The sequence below is a fragment of the Durio zibethinus genome, chromosome 6, assembly GCF_047325235.1.
Source record: "Durio zibethinus cultivar Kanyao isolate XHJ-2024 chromosome 6, ASM4732523v1, whole genome shotgun sequence".
NCBI classification, from domain to species: domain Eukaryota; kingdom Viridiplantae; phylum Streptophyta; class Magnoliopsida; order Malvales; family Malvaceae; genus Durio; species Durio zibethinus.
In genome coordinates this window covers 6,563,392-6,580,687 of record NC_143167.1, presented here as the reverse complement: position 1 = coordinate 6,580,687, position 17,296 = coordinate 6,563,392, and the positions used below count along the sequence as shown (strand labels likewise).

General features: G+C 32.0%; 3 protein-coding genes and 1 long non-coding RNA gene across 10 annotated transcripts; 1 reads left to right on the top strand and 3 right to left on the bottom strand.

Moving 5' to 3' along the window:
• Positions 1–96: 96 nt before the first annotated feature.
• LOC111285535 (arogenate dehydratase/prephenate dehydratase 2, chloroplastic-like) lies at positions 97–5,101 on the bottom strand. 5 transcript variants are annotated; one of them, XR_016342763.1, is made up of 13 exons: positions 4,812–5,101; positions 4,649–4,716; positions 4,407–4,499; positions 4,055–4,255; positions 3,874–3,954; positions 3,395–3,490; positions 3,230–3,307; positions 3,014–3,103; positions 2,830–2,894; positions 2,570–2,651; positions 2,413–2,489; positions 1,616–1,706; positions 564–799 (listed from the first exon to the last, which is right to left on the bottom strand). XR_016342763.1 is itself a non-coding variant. In XM_089761995.1 (12 exons), exons 1-11 carry the CDS (start codon positions 5,065–5,067, stop codon positions 2,430–2,432), a joined length of 1,170 nt encoding a protein of 389 aa, XP_089618121.1. In that variant the 5' UTR covers positions 5,068–5,101; the 3' UTR covers positions 97–137; positions 2,413–2,429. The 5 variants fall into 5 exon arrangements, 3 of the variants coding, with proteins under 3 accessions (XP_089618121.1, XP_022730757.1, XP_022730756.1); XM_089761995.1 differs by lacking the exons at positions 564–799; positions 1,616–1,706 and adding an exon at positions 97–137; XM_022875022.2 differs by lacking the exon at positions 1,616–1,706 and having other exon boundaries at positions 469–799.
• Positions 5,102–7,538: 2,437 nt separating this feature from the next.
• Positions 7,539–9,479, top strand: LOC149518389 (uncharacterized). 3 transcript variants are annotated; one of them, XR_016342762.1, is made up of 5 exons: positions 7,539–7,891; positions 8,003–8,083; positions 8,167–8,523; positions 9,000–9,081; positions 9,167–9,479. It is a non-coding gene; the product is annotated as an uncharacterized LOC149518389 (long non-coding RNA). The 3 variants fall into 3 exon arrangements; XR_016342761.1 differs by having other exon boundaries at positions 7,552–7,891; positions 8,167–8,448; XR_016342760.1 differs by having other exon boundaries at positions 7,559–7,891; positions 8,167–8,266.
• Positions 9,480–9,845: 366 nt separating this feature from the next.
• On the bottom strand, positions 9,846–12,557 carry LOC111285441 (NEDD8-specific protease 1-like). The gene is made up of 2 exons (XM_022874904.2): positions 12,250–12,557; positions 9,846–10,988 (listed from the first exon to the last, which is right to left on the bottom strand). The coding sequence occupies exon 2, from the start codon at positions 10,963–10,965 to the stop codon at positions 10,279–10,281; it is 687 nt and encodes a 228-aa protein (XP_022730639.2). The 5' UTR covers positions 10,966–10,988; positions 12,250–12,557; the 3' UTR covers positions 9,846–10,278.
• Positions 12,558–12,697: 140 nt separating this feature from the next.
• On the bottom strand, positions 12,698–15,840 carry LOC111285442 (NADH dehydrogenase [ubiquinone] 1 alpha subcomplex subunit 2-like). Its single transcript, XM_022874907.2, has 3 exons — positions 15,580–15,840; positions 15,376–15,482; positions 12,698–13,071 (listed from the first exon to the last, which is right to left on the bottom strand). Exons 1-3 carry the CDS (start codon positions 15,663–15,665, stop codon positions 12,968–12,970), a joined length of 297 nt encoding a protein of 98 aa, XP_022730642.1. The 5' UTR covers positions 15,666–15,840; the 3' UTR covers positions 12,698–12,967.
• Positions 15,841–17,296: the final 1,456 nt, after the last annotated feature.

The following is a 17,296-nucleotide window of genomic DNA, read 5'->3' as shown; positions in this document are numbered from 1 at the left end:
ACTGAGAGTGTGGTTGCTTTTGTTCGAAGCAGATGAGGTAGACCCCTTGATTCTTCTGTCTTCTTCCGAGAGAGTTGACTGCCAGATTCTTGCCGCCTAGTCTACTCTCGTACACATGCAACCATACATATCCTTTCCTTCGTTTACGTTATCAGAAAAAACAAGTGTTAAATACCCATGCTTACTTTTGTTAGCACTTTAATAACTCAATGAATTAAACAAGTGTATAATTGTCAAATTTACTGAATTAATGTCAAGGATTTATTTGGTTGGTATTTGTATAAATTATTTTTTAATTAAAAATGAATAAAAATGTAAATAACAAAAATCTTAATAACACGAAATCTAAGTAAAAACTGTGTTAGTCTTAAAAGCCATTAATTTAAAATAAACGTGTATATATTATAATTCTGTCGCAACTCTCTCTCATATGGGCACACACTCAAACACACTTAAATTCAGACTTCATGCACGAAAGAAATCAAATAATTGTGTAACCTCAAAGCAGTTTTCAGAAGAAAGGACAAGAATGAAAACAATAACTAAGTATACCCACTTAGACCAAAAAAAAAAAAAAAAAAAACTTCTATTGCTTAATCACAAAATGGAAAATTATAGGCTGTACAGCCAAAGTAGGAATGTATCACCATTCCTCCACAGCTCAGTGGCTTTGCTATCAATAGCAGCAAAATGAAAGCCGATTCAACATCTGTTTTCTTATATTAAAAAAAGCCACCTTATGTAATGTGCAATGTAAAATTTTGATCCATGTAAACATATTGACACTTCATATCGAGTTCTGCATCAGCATTATCAAACAAGTGTCAGAAAGAAAAGCTCACTAATTGCTTGACCAAAAGTTAAAAAAAAAAAAAAAAAGCATATTTACACCATTTTAATATGCATATTACTCAGCAAAGTTTTCTAACAGAAACATGAAACCTTAGACAGAATCTACAGCGGATAAAGGAGAGATGAGACTAATGACTAGCAACAGCTACCATGTTTGTCAAGTAATTGAGAGAATTGGGAAGATACAGGCAAAAGGGAAGGTGGTAAGGCACCAAGGTCACAAAACTCCCCTAACACTCTCCTTAAAATGCATCAATAAAGTCCCAAGGACTATACACAAAATATGCCCTAACATCCTTCTGGAATGTTAGCGTACTAAGGCACACATCTGTCCCTAAGGATAATGTACCTTGTTTTAGCAAAATACAAAATATCCACTGCAAAGATCTCACTATAGACTACATTTTTAACAAGGAAGTTGGGTATTGTGTTTCCCAAAAGTGTGTTTAGGTCACAAACGCAAAAAGAAAAAAAAAGTTATTTTTGCCAAAATTTAAACAAACACAACTCAAACACAGATAAGGTTGGCTAGCAGCTTTTGAGGCCTAAACTTGCACTTATTGTCATGTTTGGATCCAAACTACATTTTGAGTATAGCCAAATTAGCATTTAATATTTTATTCAAATTCAAGCTATGCTAAGTTTATTAAACAATTGTGAGTGAAAATATCTTTGAATTCAAGCTAGATTTAGGCTCATTCATTTATAAAAACCCCAATAAAATAGCTTGTACGAGAAATCAGAAAAGGATAGTCTCTCAGACCTTAAGCTTCACATGCTTAGAGGCCCAACAGCAATATCTTCCACAGGAAAATATTTCTTGAGGGACAAAAACTAGATAATCACCATTTATCCTAGACACATATAACATCAAGCATCCATCAATACACACTTTATAGTTCCAACATTCAAGCAGCAAAAAATAAATAAATAAATAAAAGGGAAAAAAAGCAATGTAGATATTCAAAACACTATTGGCTTCAGTTCAAGTGACTGACTGAACATGAATCAACAATGGCTTGATCAATTAATATGCAATGGCAGCATTTCAAGGTTTCAGCGCATTGTCCAAGTCAATTATTAAAAATTTGAGCTCTGCTGTTCAATTGAAACAAGGATATTACTGTATTCCCTCTGCCTTACTCCCTCCCTCCAGCTCAATCGTAAAATATACTCTTTCTTAATGCTGCCACCCATTTTAAAAAGACTAATTCTTATTATAGTCTACCTTTCTAGACAAGAGTCAATGACTTAGTGATTATGTCTCAGGTTAATCAGTAACAAAAAGTTCATGAAGGAACTGAGCAGACATAATGCAGATGATCTTCTTTTTAAGAGATCCAAAATTGTCTTAGTTCTATTACATCTTCAACAATAGTCCTAACAACCTCATTTTAGTCAGCATTTTATTAAAGCTCTGAAAATTAATTTGAATAAGATATATATACAAAGTTGTACGAAATGATAATGATCTAGCAACATTCTGCCATTGAATCATCTTATAGAAGTTGAAGCCTGCCATTAAACTATCCCTCAAAATTTGTTCACATGAATACTTACCATGATCAACAACTTGTTCATATCATGGTAGTATCCACTGGATAACTCCCTAGAACTCGCAAGAAAGTTGCAAACTCCTGCAAAGGAAACATATTATTAGATAGATATCTAACATCTAATTCTCTTGAAAGGTCGTGGAAGAGGAAGAGCAATATACCTTTAGATGTGTTAGGGCATTCTGCGCTCTCTCTTCAGCCATTGATGCATCGAAGTCCACATAGAAAAGGTAGTCAAAGTATCTATTAAAAGACAATGACACAATCAAGATGAAATCTGTTTAAGCGACCCAAATGATTGGTAGTAAGAATCAAATAATGGTGTATATAATTGATCGGTTTTACTAAAAGCCATTTTTAACCCGTCTTAATCTTCATTTAATTGCAAAAAGAGATACATTTGATATTTTACTAAAATTACTTTGAACCATTGTTGCTATCATCAGATGCTCGTAAAGGCTGGTTCCTCAAGGGACGACTTTCAATCTGATCAAAGGTAACATATAAACAAAGGATGTTAAACAACCTAGAAAAACCTTTCAAACACAACTTTTCAAAGTGACTTGAAAAAACCACAGAAAGGAAAAAAAAAAAAAGACAAATACCTTTGTAAGGTTAATCTGCCGAAGAGCAAAAACAGCAAGTGCCTTGAAAAGCACACCAGCACCCTCCTCTAATGAGAAAACTATACTCGTCTAAAAAAATTGCATACATCAGAAAACCTTCATGAGCAACAATGAATTGTAAATGCAGCACAGCATAGGAACAATTATAACCAAGTATTTTGACTGCAAATGATTTTCTGTCATTGAAAGGCAAACCTTGAATGGCTTCTCCATGCCAGGAATAATGGGTTCCCTGGCCAGCATTAGAAATCGAGTAACATTATCACAATAATCCTGCCAAAAAGGGGAACATACCAAACTCAAAGTTCTGATAAATATCCAACATCAAACCACTAATGATCAGACAAAATCGACATAAACCTGAATATCTTGGGCAAGAATGTTCAGTCCATATATCTTTGCAGCCGAACAACTTGCAACAGCTCCTGTATCTTTTAGTTTGTGGAAAGCCACATACTACATAAAAACAGCCATTCAATCAGTCAAAATTGGAAACCATTCATGCAACAGCAGCAATTAATTACAAGAACAACCATGTAATACAAATTCCATATCTTTGATACATCCACACGAGAGAATAAAATACATTTCATCAAGTTCAGATCATCAGGGAAGCCACCTAACCTGAACTAGATAAAATGGCTCAGGCCAACCTACCATATGCATTGCTATATCAAAAAAAAAAAAAAAGGACAAAGAAAAGACCAGAGGGTAAATAAGATCATCTACCATCCTTAGACAATCAAAGCACGTCATGTACATCATATTGTACATTCAGCTACAAAGCTTATAAAACCTTTCATATCAGATAAATTTCTATGCTCCAAATCAAGACTCACCTTTGCTGCAAGGGCAGTATCATCAACTGATTCTCTACTCAAGCCTATCTTTGTTAATGTGTTCTCACACTGAGCTAGAGCCTGAAACGTGATTTGCGTTCAGAAAAAAAAAAAAAAAAAGTCATTCCAAATAACAAGAGAAACTTAGTCAAGAAGCATGTTAAATCTTAATGCAACATACCTGAGGATGACTAAGAACCCTTTTCAAGTCCTCGACTTTAACACCATGATTGGCTATTAAACAATGACGAACAGCAAGCTTAACTTCCCCAACAATATGCAAGCTATGACGAAGCAAGAGATCATAATTCCTATGAATACTACCACCTAAGGAATTCTCAATTGGTAATACTGCTCTATCTACTATCCACTTTTCAACTGCCTAATTAAAAAATAATAATTAAAATCAGTTCTTAATGAAGACTAATCAAAGATGCTAAATGCTAAAGCATTCAAAATTAACCTCATTTTCTAACATAAAAACTAAATATTTATCAAAATGAATTAAAAAAAAAAAGAGTTGAAGTAATTACTTGAAAAGCAGCATCAAATTGATCACAAGGAACAGCTTCACAATTCGGATAGGCCTTCTCAGCTGCTGCTTCGCTATAGGCTCCACGAACTCCCTTTTAAATTAATCAATCAATCAATTTCATTGAATTCTAGTAAAATTTTGTTAATTTAAATTAAAAAATAACCTTGGCCCAATCCCATTCGTTTGAAAAAAATATAAAAATTGTTGTTATAGATGAGTTTTTCCATAAATAAATACTACCTGATATGCAACGCGAAGGCGAGAGCCATCAGAGACGGGATTAGAGAACTGAGTTGACGTAAGTGGCTCTGAAGAAAATGACAAAATAGCCCAAGTAAAATTACAATTTTTATTTAAAATAAAAGATAAACCCTAAGAAAAGCGAAGACGGGGATTTTCATACTGGGATGCAAAGGGGAGTCCTTGGAGACGACGTCGTAAGGTGAATCGACTAAAAGCTTCTCCAACCCGACGGCCTTCTTAATCTTATTGCTTCCGTCGCTGTTGTCGTAGTGGAGGGAAGCGAAAACAGCGGTTAAACGAGGGCGCTTCAAAGGAAATTGCGAGATTCGAACCGGTGGCGTTGGTTTATGATCGGAGATAATGACTTCGCCGGAGAGTGGGGCCGTTGGGGACCGCACATTGGAAGTGGTAGCCATAAGGAGTCAGCTTCAGATCCTGACAAGAAAGGCCGGGGCGATATTTTGAAGACTAAATAAATAGCTCAACAAAATGTAAATTTTTCCATTTTTGGATGGGGACTGTGCACTCACCGTATCGAAGAGATTTCATTTTGGTAAAACAGATATACAGTAATACTATTTTTTTCTGAATATTAATTAATTAATTTATCGAACACTAATTAAGAATCTGGAAAAGAAAAGTTGACATTTTTTTAATATACTCTCTCATCTCAAAATTATTGTCTATTGTTTTTAATAAAATTAAAAATTTTATATAATATTTATAAATTTTGAGTTATAATTTTTTAAACATATTTTTAATTCAATATAATATTTTATAAAATAAAAGTAAAAGTTGAGTTATTTTTAAAAAATTATGCTTGAAAGAAAAATATATATTAAAAAATAAAAAATTTAAGAAAAAATAGATGAAAGAAATAAAAAAAGTAACTATAAAAGGTTAATTAAATGAACTTAAAATTTAATTCGATTAATTCATGTATTTTTTAAATGATATTTAATAAAATTAAAATTCATGAATTTATTTTTATTTATAGGGTGTGATTTTTTTTTTTTTTTTTTACAAAAAAATTACTATTAGGTGTGCGACTAATTTTAAAAATAAAATTAACTAAAAGTATATTTAAATTAATATATTGAATGACATCTTTAACCTTTATTTTATTAATTTATTATAATTTAATTCGAGTTTTGAGTTTATTTTTCAATTGATTTGGTGTCTTGATTAGTAACACCAAATTCAATCAACCAGTTTATTAGTAGTATAAATAATTTTTTTATTAATCCTTTCCTTATATGAAAAATAAGATATATTACATAATTGTATAAATCAATGCGTGGCTTGGTAGGGATCAAAAGATATTTCAAGTTTTTGTTTCAAATAAAAAAGTTAAAATATTTCCAAAATAAACCTTTTTGCATATAATTTATGATTTTATTAAATTTATTATGCAATTTAAATCTTATCTTATCTTATATAAATATATAAAAATCAAAATTTTGACTAAAAAATTATTTCCAATGTAAATAGCTTATACCATTCCCATTTTTGTTTTTGCTAAATTTCTCTTACCAAAATATATAATACGCTTCACAAATGTTGCTTTATTAGGTAAAAAAACTTTATTAATTTTAGGTTCTCCCTACAACACATGACGATAGCACAGATATTGATAAATGATAACCTATTCCAGGTTCTTTTTACTTGATTTTTTTTTATTATTATTGTTTATGGCTTAGGGCATCTCCTAATGGCAGCAGAGGGTTTGACTTTTGAGGCTACAATCTTTTAATTGAGGTAGATAGAGAAATTGTCACGCATTTAGAGGAATAAAGTTGATAGAATTATCGACTGGACTTATATTATTAAATTGATATAAAAAAAAATTTGATTTTTATGAATTATATGGAAGATATTAAATTTTGAATTATAAAGACTGATCGTGTAATTATATTTTACTCAAACTAAAATTTAAAAAGAAAAATTAAGTTGACAATCAAAGATTAAATATAAATCAATTTTAGATTTTACTTGATTTCTAAATGAATTGTTCAAATTTAGTTGTGTTATATGTGCATAAAGCAGTAATGTAAATGAATTTAAGGCTAGAGTATAACAAAATATATATTTCCTCTTTTATCCAATTTATATTGATGGTTTGTACAACTACTCAAAATCCCTTCTTTCTAGGAGTTTTTTTTCCCAAACTAATGTATTTTATAATCTTATTATCTTAATTGGAGTAGTATTAAACTTTATTCCCAAAAGCAGGATATATGTGATTTTGAATATCTTACTGCTGTGCTTGCTATCCCAGCAACTCCTACAAGACGGGATAATTCTCCTTCGTAATAAAAAAAAATATCTCAAGAACTTTCAAGTAAGAAAAATGGTTATTGGCTAGATTATTTGGATCTTCTTGATCACAAGATTTTTTGGATGGTAATGAAAGTATGTTACCATTCACCAAATTCTTCGCCCATTATCTCAAACCAGAAAAGTGCTTTTCAAATTTTGTTCAACAAACTTTTTCTTGTCTCAAAATTTTTCATTCTTTTGTTTCGTTTAATTTTTTGGTTCTAGTTTTGAATTTGATCTTTCTCACTTATTTTCTGTAATGTGGGTTTTTGTATCAACAAATCTTTTAGATTTTGTAGGTTTTTGGTGAGCCATGGGATCATTTCCTTCGCTTAACTCTTCTCCAAATCTCTCTTTAAATTTAGATGGAGAAGAAGCCAATCATGCAATGAGTAAAGGTTTTAAAGCGGTAAAGTAAATTGTATGAAAAAAAAAGCCAATTAAGTTATGGTTTGATTAGCAAATACCCCATCCAATCTAAAACGAAGAAGTGCGTAGCCCCCATCGTCAGTACTTTAGCCACTTTAGTGCAAGCACGAAACACTTTTACTCTCTTTATTAAAGAACTTTCTTTCCTTTACTTTCCAACGTTGGATTGATTCCCACAGATATTTTCTGCCGTTTTAGTTTAGACGAGGCAACTCAAATTAAGGATAATGGCTTCTTTGTGCTTGTTATTTCAAATTTGCTAGCCACCACCTTTGAGCTATTCACCATCATTTTCAAGGTTTATGATTATATTTTTTTGTTTTCCTAATTGATTAATATACCAGTGTTGTTTTTTCATATAGGCTGTTGAAAGGTTGCTTGTGGATAGATCTGTTGCTCCGCCACAATTTGCATATCGTGGAGGAAGTAACACTCGCTGTTGCCCATTGCTTGCTAGCCAACAATGGTGTTAAACTTGAAGATTTGAAAATGGTTCTCACCCATCCTCAGCTATGATATATATAGTGTACTTAATTGGTAGCCATAGACATTGCTAAAACTTCAATGTTTTCATCAAATGCTATATATGCAACTATCTTTCAGGCTCTTGCTCAGTTCGAGAAGACCTTGAAAAAGTTGGGATTGGTCAGAAAAGCAGTGGATAATACTGCTGTTGCAGCAAATGTAAGTCTTAATCGAGTAGTTCTTAATAAACTTGATTGAGAAACTGACGATTTGATGTGATCGATCATTCTAAACATATGTAGCAAGTGGCTAGCTGTTCAAAATAAAAGATATACAGGAGCAATTGCTAGTACATCTGCTGCAGTGATATATGGACTGAACGTTCTTGCTCGAAATATTCAGGTTTACACATTCCAAAAATCTTCTTTGGATCAATTTTCTTGGCTCGGTATTGTTGTAAATATATATGTACACACACACACACACACACAACTCCTAGTCTTGTTTTCCTTATATACATATATTTTTGGCTGGATGATTGCAATAGGGAACCCCTTAGTCTTGGCACCGATCGGCCATTCAAGGTCAGAACTTCAGTGACAGAAAAACTGCATTTGCTGCTTATTATTGTTGAATCGCACATTGCATTGCATGCGTCGGTTAGTACTTATTGTCAAAAGTCACTCCCCACCTAGAACTTAAGCTTGGAAGGTGCCCATATGGGCAAGGCCATTAGGCTGAAAGTTTTAACAAAACCTAATTCTTTAAGATATATTTGTGTTCATGTCGAGGTAAATCAAACTTTTAAAGATACGTATATCAATTTGCAATTGCCTAAATTCTTTAAGATATATTTAACTAAGTCGTAATTGACAACCTTTCTGTATTATTTCCTTTAACCAAATTGAAAGTCGTCCCTTGAGGAACCAATCTTTGCAAGCATCAAAGTATAATTGTAAAACCAATTGGTATATATCCACATAGTTCAGTGAAATAAGTTGTTTAGTACTTGTTTGTTTCCTACACGATTAAATTTGAACATTGATTTCAGATCTTTTACTTTTATCTAGCTATCAATAGGCAGAGGTAAATTTGAGCATATTTTGGCCTGATTTTGTGGATCTTTTCTTGGCAGTTGCTTGGATTACGTTTTCTATACAGACTTTGAAGCATCAATGGCTGATCAAAGAGACCAAAATGCTCTCAGACATCTAAAGGTTGCTTCTCACTTTCTCTACATCAGTCATCTAATGGCTTTCAAGATTATAGATGTTAATGTTAAACTATGTTATTCATTTACAGGAATTTGCAACGTTTTTTCGAGTACAAGGGAGCTATCCAGCGGACACAACTGCGATATGAGTGAGTTGTTGTTTCTAGTTACAGGAGTTCAGTAATACATTCACATGGGAGAATCAGAGAGCTTTTCTTTTTCTATTTTAGGATTGAATTTTAAGCAGATGCTTAATGTTTGACTGCATCGAAAGCTTCTAAAATTATATGTTTGACATCGATGTGGAGCAATGGGGCATTGCTCTATCAATTTCCCACCTCGTAAAATTTTATGTTTCTTTCCTTAGCATTTCCATAAATTTAATAGATGGAATTACATTCAGAGCTCTTTTATTCCAGTGAGCAATTGCCAATTAGAAGGTTGAGATATAGATCATTGAAAGGTCATCTCCATCAAATGTTGGCAATCAAACACTGCCCTTCGGTGTTCCATGAGGCCCCGTCTATGTTACGATGACACGTCAAGCCTCTAGGAAAAAAAATTGTATGAAATAATTATTACATGTTAATATATATCACATAATTATATTATTGAAAAAATCAGTCATTCAATATCCATCATATGTGATAATTAAATGATAAATATTTATTTCATTATAATTACGTAGATTTGAATGAAGATGATGAATTATAACGTGATTCTCAGCCCCGACAGGATACAGGTTTTTCCAAGGGAAGAAAAAGGCAATACAAAAATCTTGAATCGCATCAAAATACATTTCAGAAGATTAATAGTAATTTGCAATTTCAAAAGTAAGAAATTGAAATCCTGGAATCATGCTAATTGAGTTCCTTCACCGATTGATTTATGCAACCTAACACTGGAATTGGATCTATAACTAATGACTGGACTCCATCCCTTACGGCTTTTCCAATATGTGTATAGGAATGTTTGCTCCTTGTAAAGGTCGTCCATCACCCTACCTAGATTGAGATTGCACATAAGGACAAGAACAGGTACAGCTACAGGTCAGAGGAACCCCTGGTTTTGAAAGTACACTAATAAGTCTCAGATTTTGAAAGGAAACCTGAAATTCAAGATCTGTGGAATGATGGAACTTCATCTTCTTGCATGATGACCCCATTTTTTTTTTGGGTTTTAACTTCCGAATTAAGATATCTCATTTCTTCGACATTAGATCTTTAATCAGCCCCAGTATCTCCTTCCTCATCTCACTGACCACTGGTGGAGTCACCTGCTCCTTTACTGCAGAAAAACATAAATCAGTAGCGTCTTTGTTTTCACTACTTTCATACCAGCAGCATATAGTTCTTGTAGTAGCTGTAACGTATAAGCCGCAATCATAGCCATTCACTTGCTGTGGTGTGCCAATGCATTCTAGATACTTGGCGTTACCGGCTGAACTGGAACAACCGATATAACCAACAACAGATTTAAACAGCCTCATAGCATGCCTCTTATTCGTCTGCCCATTGCTATCATGATGCACAAAGATGTTAGCACTTCTGTGGTATGCAAGTAAGCTCCAGTGACTTCCACCTTCAGCTATGCTTACATCATCGTTATTATTAACAGGAAAAATCACCAGTTTCTTGTCTGGCAATTTAAGGGGTTCCAAAAAATCTTTGAGACCACCAACATCAGGGCAGTTAGTTATCCAGAAAGCAATTGATGGTGGAATCAATAGGATGTCCTGTGAAGGATAACTTGAAGATAGGAGACTGAAATAGAACTCTATGATTCTATCATTCAGATAATATGGACCACTGAGGATTCCCAAGTCTGATCGCCTAAGTACAACATCATTGTAACTCAGAATCTTTTCATCGGCTGCAGATTTTCCCATGCTCTGGATATCAATAGGTATTCCTGAAAAAAAAAAAAACTCCGTACAGAAACGAACACAATGTTTGAGATGCTATTAATATAATAATGAAACTAAAATTATATCTTAACTTTTCAATCTGGAAAGTAGGGAACATCAGCAGCAAAGAAAATAAGAAAGAGATTTATTAGCTATTCAAGTGCTAGAAAATTGATTCTGCTCTAAAAGTTCTATTTAGTGATATTTAACCAAGTATTCTTCAAAACGGTAAAAGACACATGATCATAATCATCCAGCAACTTGCAACAAATCTTAACATTTTCCTTTTACTTTTCTTAGATTAAAATAGCTTTATAGAGTTCTCAAAGCCAGCCCCTCATAAGCCACAAAAAAAAAGAAGGAAAATGGAAAAGGGGAGAACTTCAATCCCTTATGTTTATCAATTTGTCTCTAAATTTTATTGTCAGCAGAAAGAACCCTTTTCCTCATAGACAATGGGACACTTACGACAGAAGCAAGAATTTATGACTAACATGCATACAAAAGAACATCTGATGAACAAAACCAACCCTAGTAAGAACTGTAGTTCAGTACTGCATTACTTGTTTTTCTAGAGCAATATAAGCATGGCATGACCATTGCTACCTGCTAAAGATCATGAATTTGCATTATAATTTTACAACCAAGTAAAGTAATCCAGATATTCAAAGGCAGCCCCAGTTAAGGTCAGCTCATATGTACTGCACTAACTTATTGAGGCCAAAGGCAGCTGTGATAATGAGAAGCCCTTCCCTTTAATATCCACTATACCATTTCTGAATAGACTCTTGACTGTAGCAAACCTTTGTGAAATTCAACTCCTATGTAAAAAAGTCAAATCAAATACCACCCAAAAAACCCAACCAATTACTATTTCTAAACTTTGGGGATTACTAAAGAGACAAAAGAGGAAACAACCAAATCATATAATCCTTTAGTTCTCACTAAGAAAGCGAAAAAGAAAATCCCCCAATGGCTGTATTTTAGTTTATTGATAGTCAAAGGTTAAGAATCCCTTTACACATAATTTGTTATTCACAGTTAAGAGGACGACAAAAAAACCCTTAAAAATCCAATGATAACAAATCATAGCTAATATATGTCTGCAATACTAACTAATTATTCACGTGGAATTAAACCTTCTGATCCATTGTAAAACTGAAAGTAGATAAAGGCGTATAGCATTACCGTTCGATGTTGAAAAGCAAAGAAAATCTTAAGAAAGAAAGGAAGCAAAACAAAATTGGGACGGTAAATGAACATTACCCAGTTACAGAAAACGATGACTGAGGATAAAGCGAAAGTGTTTGTCCTTGGATTATCACCGATAGAACAGAACTCTAATGCTCCAAGTTCAGATGATTCTGAGGATTTTATTTCCCTTTCCCCGTTTCCAGAAAAGAACAAAAAAAAAAACCTTTAGAGATAGACCCAAGGCCCAAGGCTGAAAACCTAGGAATGGATTAGGCTTCCGTTGTTTTTGCCCATTAACTTCAATTCTTTCGTTTTGTTATTTTACTTATGTAATTATTTTTTACATAACAAAAGCTGCATTAAGGAATAAAAAAACAAATATTAAGAGTTAAACTCTAAACTTAGTAAATATCACTTTTTAAAAATAATTCCAATAATTAATCGTTATTTTGTCCAAATTGTTACTCTTTATAAGAGATTTACAACTAAAATTACCAAAAAAAATGGAACAATTGAAATGTTTGCATAACCTGTCCTTTTACGTTTCAATAATAATAGAATTGTTATCATTGCTGAAAGGGGAAAGGAAAATAACAGTACAGAAGTAATCAAGGGAAGATTCTGCAGTGTTTTGAGTCTTAAATGGCAAGGGAACAACGCAAGTACTGAACTTTCAACAACCATCCTACAACATCAGTATGATAGCTGAAAATAGAGGAAAACCATAAGGAAACAGTTCCCGGTAAGACATCAATTTATTCAAACCATTTGATTCAATGGCAGCAATATATTAGGCTTTGTGGGATGCCCCTGCTTTCACAAGGTCTTCTAGAGCCTTCAAAATCTGTGGCTCAGTCAAACCTTCCAACCGAATGCCCCTTTCGACACCCATATCTGCATTGAAATCAAATTGGATCAGGTGGATCTGATACCACAAATTTATTTATGTCCAGACAGCTCAGAAATAAAAGGCATGGGGAAAAAATGAGCTCGATAGCACCCATGAGACTCCCCAAGCCAGCTAGCTAAGGTCTTGCAAATACACAAAAGTAATTTAGAATAAATAAATATAAAGCAAGATTTCACACAAGCTTCTACAATCATTCATGTAGTAAACAATGCAACCTCAATAACACAACCAAATGCTAATAAAATAAAATCTATCCACTATTGTTTAGACCTTGATGCACTTTCATAACCCTCAATGAATATGTGCACTGACAAGGCTATAAGAAAATGGATAACCATGAACTCAAAGGTTTCTGCAGACTAGTATTAGTTTAGTTATTATCAGTACAGAGAACAATATTTCAGATGATCTCACAGCACAAATACAATGATGGTCCGAAATAGAAGGCCAAACAATATAAGCATCATAAACTAAACAGATACAGAAAAGCAAGCAACAACATAGCATTGCCTAACATGAATATGTTCTGCAAACACTTTCCTTTGCCTGGTGCCTACACAATGAAGTCAAAACACCCTCATGTTGGAACAACACAAATGTTAATGGTGAGAATAATAGAATATAGCAATTAAGTAATTTATTCTGAGTATCCTGTCCACAACCAAATGACCTTACCAGGCAAGCTCGCAATGTCATGCAACATCGGAAGGTAATCTCAACAAAGAGAAGAAAGAGAAATGAATTCATCAGTCTACCACAAATTCACATTGAAGGGATCTTTAAGTATCTTTTGAATCAAGCAGTTTAACCAAACATATAAAGCAATAACTACATAAATATTCTAGATTTGACAACCATATATATTTTAAGGACTCAATATCAATGTTTTCTCCTTTTAATAGAGATGACCCTCATTGATAGATTACAATAGCTTGTTCAGATAAGAAGGGCTCTTAAAAAACAATGAAGTCTGTTCCGCCCATCCGTTTAGGTCACTAAATTATCTATTTAATTGGGTTTTCTTATTCAAGTTTAGCAAATTGTCCTTTCTGATGGAAGGGGCCTTAATTGTGGAACATTGGGTCTTATTTTTTATTCTAGTCAAGTTGTTAGGGTTTTATCTGTTTTTTGGTGTGTTTAATTAGGTAAATTGTAAATCTAATGATTTTAGAAATTCTAAATTTCTAGTCCAATTAAGTTCCGCTAATCCACACTTCTATCTATATCCCTCCGTATTTCAAACTGATTAAAGTTTATTTAAGTGGAGATTTGAGTTATTGACAATAGATGTTAAGTGACTAACTCCTTTCTTTCTTCTCTCTTGCTCTCCTAAATTTCTCCACCTATGCCCAAGTACAGTTCACAGAACCAAATATGCACATGCAGACAACTGAAGGCCACTGCCCTTTTTTTCTCTTATCAACTCCAAAACCTTATCCCTTGTATACACTCTTTCACAGACCTTAATTTTACATGTTTCCTAACCCATTTCCACTAGAATCATTCAGCCAAATCGACCCAAAACTCACATCTAGCAGCTGCCAGGAAATTCCTACAACCTCAGGCCTAGTTTTCAGCCACTATTTTGTGATCATATCTATAGTCTATACCAAAAACTAAAACCAAAGTCCTACTTTCTACCATAGCTACAAGCCTAAAAAGCCTTAATTTTCTAAAGCCAACTAAATAAATACGGCATATTATCTCAAATTTGTCATACATCACCCACTGAATATTAAACTTCAGAACATATCACTTTGAATGATGATAAAAACCAAATTTTATCATAAACAGAAATCTGTCCCCACCAAACAGTTTGTTGTGTTTCAACAACAACGGACGAGAGCACAATAATTTTGTATTCAAAGGGCTATTAAATTAGTGATTGCGTTGTTAAAAGTTATCTCTGGTTTCATAGTTCCTACATATATCCAAGATTCCCCTGAAGCTCATTTTCAATTACAATGTATTACAAAAGTTATAATTGAAACTACCTTTGGTTCAAGGAAAGTATACATTAGCGATCTTATGTTAGTAATGCTTGGAATACCTTGACCAACATTCGATTGCAGATAGTCGGTAGAACAAAATGACCAAACCGGAAATGCAGCTAAGCCGATGGGATTTCTGATTAATTTCATCTAATGCTTATAAGTTAAACCACAAGTCATTTTCCAATAGTGCTCTTAAATCCCTAAACCAAAATCAGAAAAGCAAGCTACAGGGGAACAAAAATATTAAACATAAAAAAGGGGAATGAAGAAAAACGTAGGGCAGAAAGAAATTACCATATCTAGCCCACAACTGGGGTTCAATCCCACTGCACTCACGGATGAGGATTGGTAATTTGGGGTTTAAAGTCTTGAGATCCTTGTAATTTTTCTCCACGAATGATCTATTACAAAAAAAAAAAAAAAAATTAATTACATGAAATTTAAAGAAATATATAGAAAAGATGTTAAATTTAGATTGAGAAAGATAGGGAAATAAACCTCGCAGAGGCACTGGAAGGGGAAGTTTGGCAAAACAGAATTCGCAGTTCTTTGAGGTTTCGAGATAACTGGCTTCTCCACGCCATTCTTCTTTCTTCCCTTTGTATCTGATTACAAAACAGATTTGACGATTGGGTTCGAACTGTCTTTGAAATTGTGGTGGAACTTGGAAGCGATTGAAAGGGGAAAGGGCCAGAGTGGGGAACGGAAGAGACTGAAAAAAAAAAAAAAAGGGATTGAGAGTGTGCAGGGATACAGATGTAAAATGAATAGTATATACGTATTTTTACTTTTATATACTATTCACATAAGACGCATAACCATTATAGAATGAAATAAACAATTAAGTGTTTATAAAGTTATTATTAAATAAAAATTAGTGCCCTCGGATTTTTTAATCAGTTAATATGAAATTGAAATTAACGTTTGAAAGTTGTGAGTGCGAAGAAATTTATGTATTTTAGATTCAATAATAGATTAAATTTTATTAAAAGAAGAAAAAATTAGTTATTTTTAAATATAAAAATAAATATACAATTATTTTTTAGAATGGATAAAAATATGGTAAAGTTGTTTAAAAATAGCACTAATTCTATTTTAAAAAAACTAAATTGTTAATACGATGTTATTAATATATATTGTTTATTTTAAATTTTAGTTTTTATGTATTTTCTTTAATTAAGTTAATTTCACTTGACTCATGATATTATTTATTATGATTTTTTATATGTTTTATAAATTATTATTAATTTTTAAAATTATTTTTAATTTTCTACTCAGATATTATTTATTATATTTTTTAAGAGACTATCGATTTTAGGAGAGTGAGTTATTTATTAAGAATATGATTTTGAGAAAATTAAAATATAATTTGTTGTGAGGATTAATAGTTTTGAGAGATGTTCAATTTAATCAAGTAGTGTTTTATATTTTAAGTGTTGTTTCGAATTTTCAAAAAAAAATTCTATTAATAAGTTGTTAGTTTAATGATATTAAAATCATTTTAAAATTAAAGTTTTGAGTTCAAGAAAAACAATAGGTACTTTATAAATGAATATTTTGTACCATTCAATTTAATTAAATTAAATTAGATTATTTTATATCGGGTTTAGATAATATTTAAATAATAAAATTATTATCTGTCATGAGTTTGAATAGGATCTAAGTGATGCTATTTTAAGGTATTTATTATTCAAATTTGATTATAAATAATAAAATTTTTAATATTATATATTTTATTTATAAAGAATTTATTATTAATTTAATACTTAATCGAATCAATCTATTAAGTGTTCTAATTATAATTTTTACCTTTAATTTATTTTTTATGAGTAAACTTTACATTGAATAATTTAATTTTCTAATAATATTTTTAAAATCAAATTTAAATTTTAGTTTAAAAGTCAAATTTTAACTTAATAAACAATTATTTAATAATTTTGAGTAATTAAAGAATATTCTATATATTATATGAGTGAGTTCGGATAAAAAAATAAAAAATATTTAAATAACTATCAAATTTAAATCTTTTTCACAAATAAACAAATTTAAGAATGAATATCTCAAAATTATATGGGATACCTTATCCATTATCATCCTAAACTCCAATAATAAAAAAAAAAAAAAAAAAAAAGGATTTGTTATGACTTATCAATGTAGTTAGTTTTTCATTGAGAATTGTGAGGTGTAAGCCACCATAATTTAATATGAATGGGTT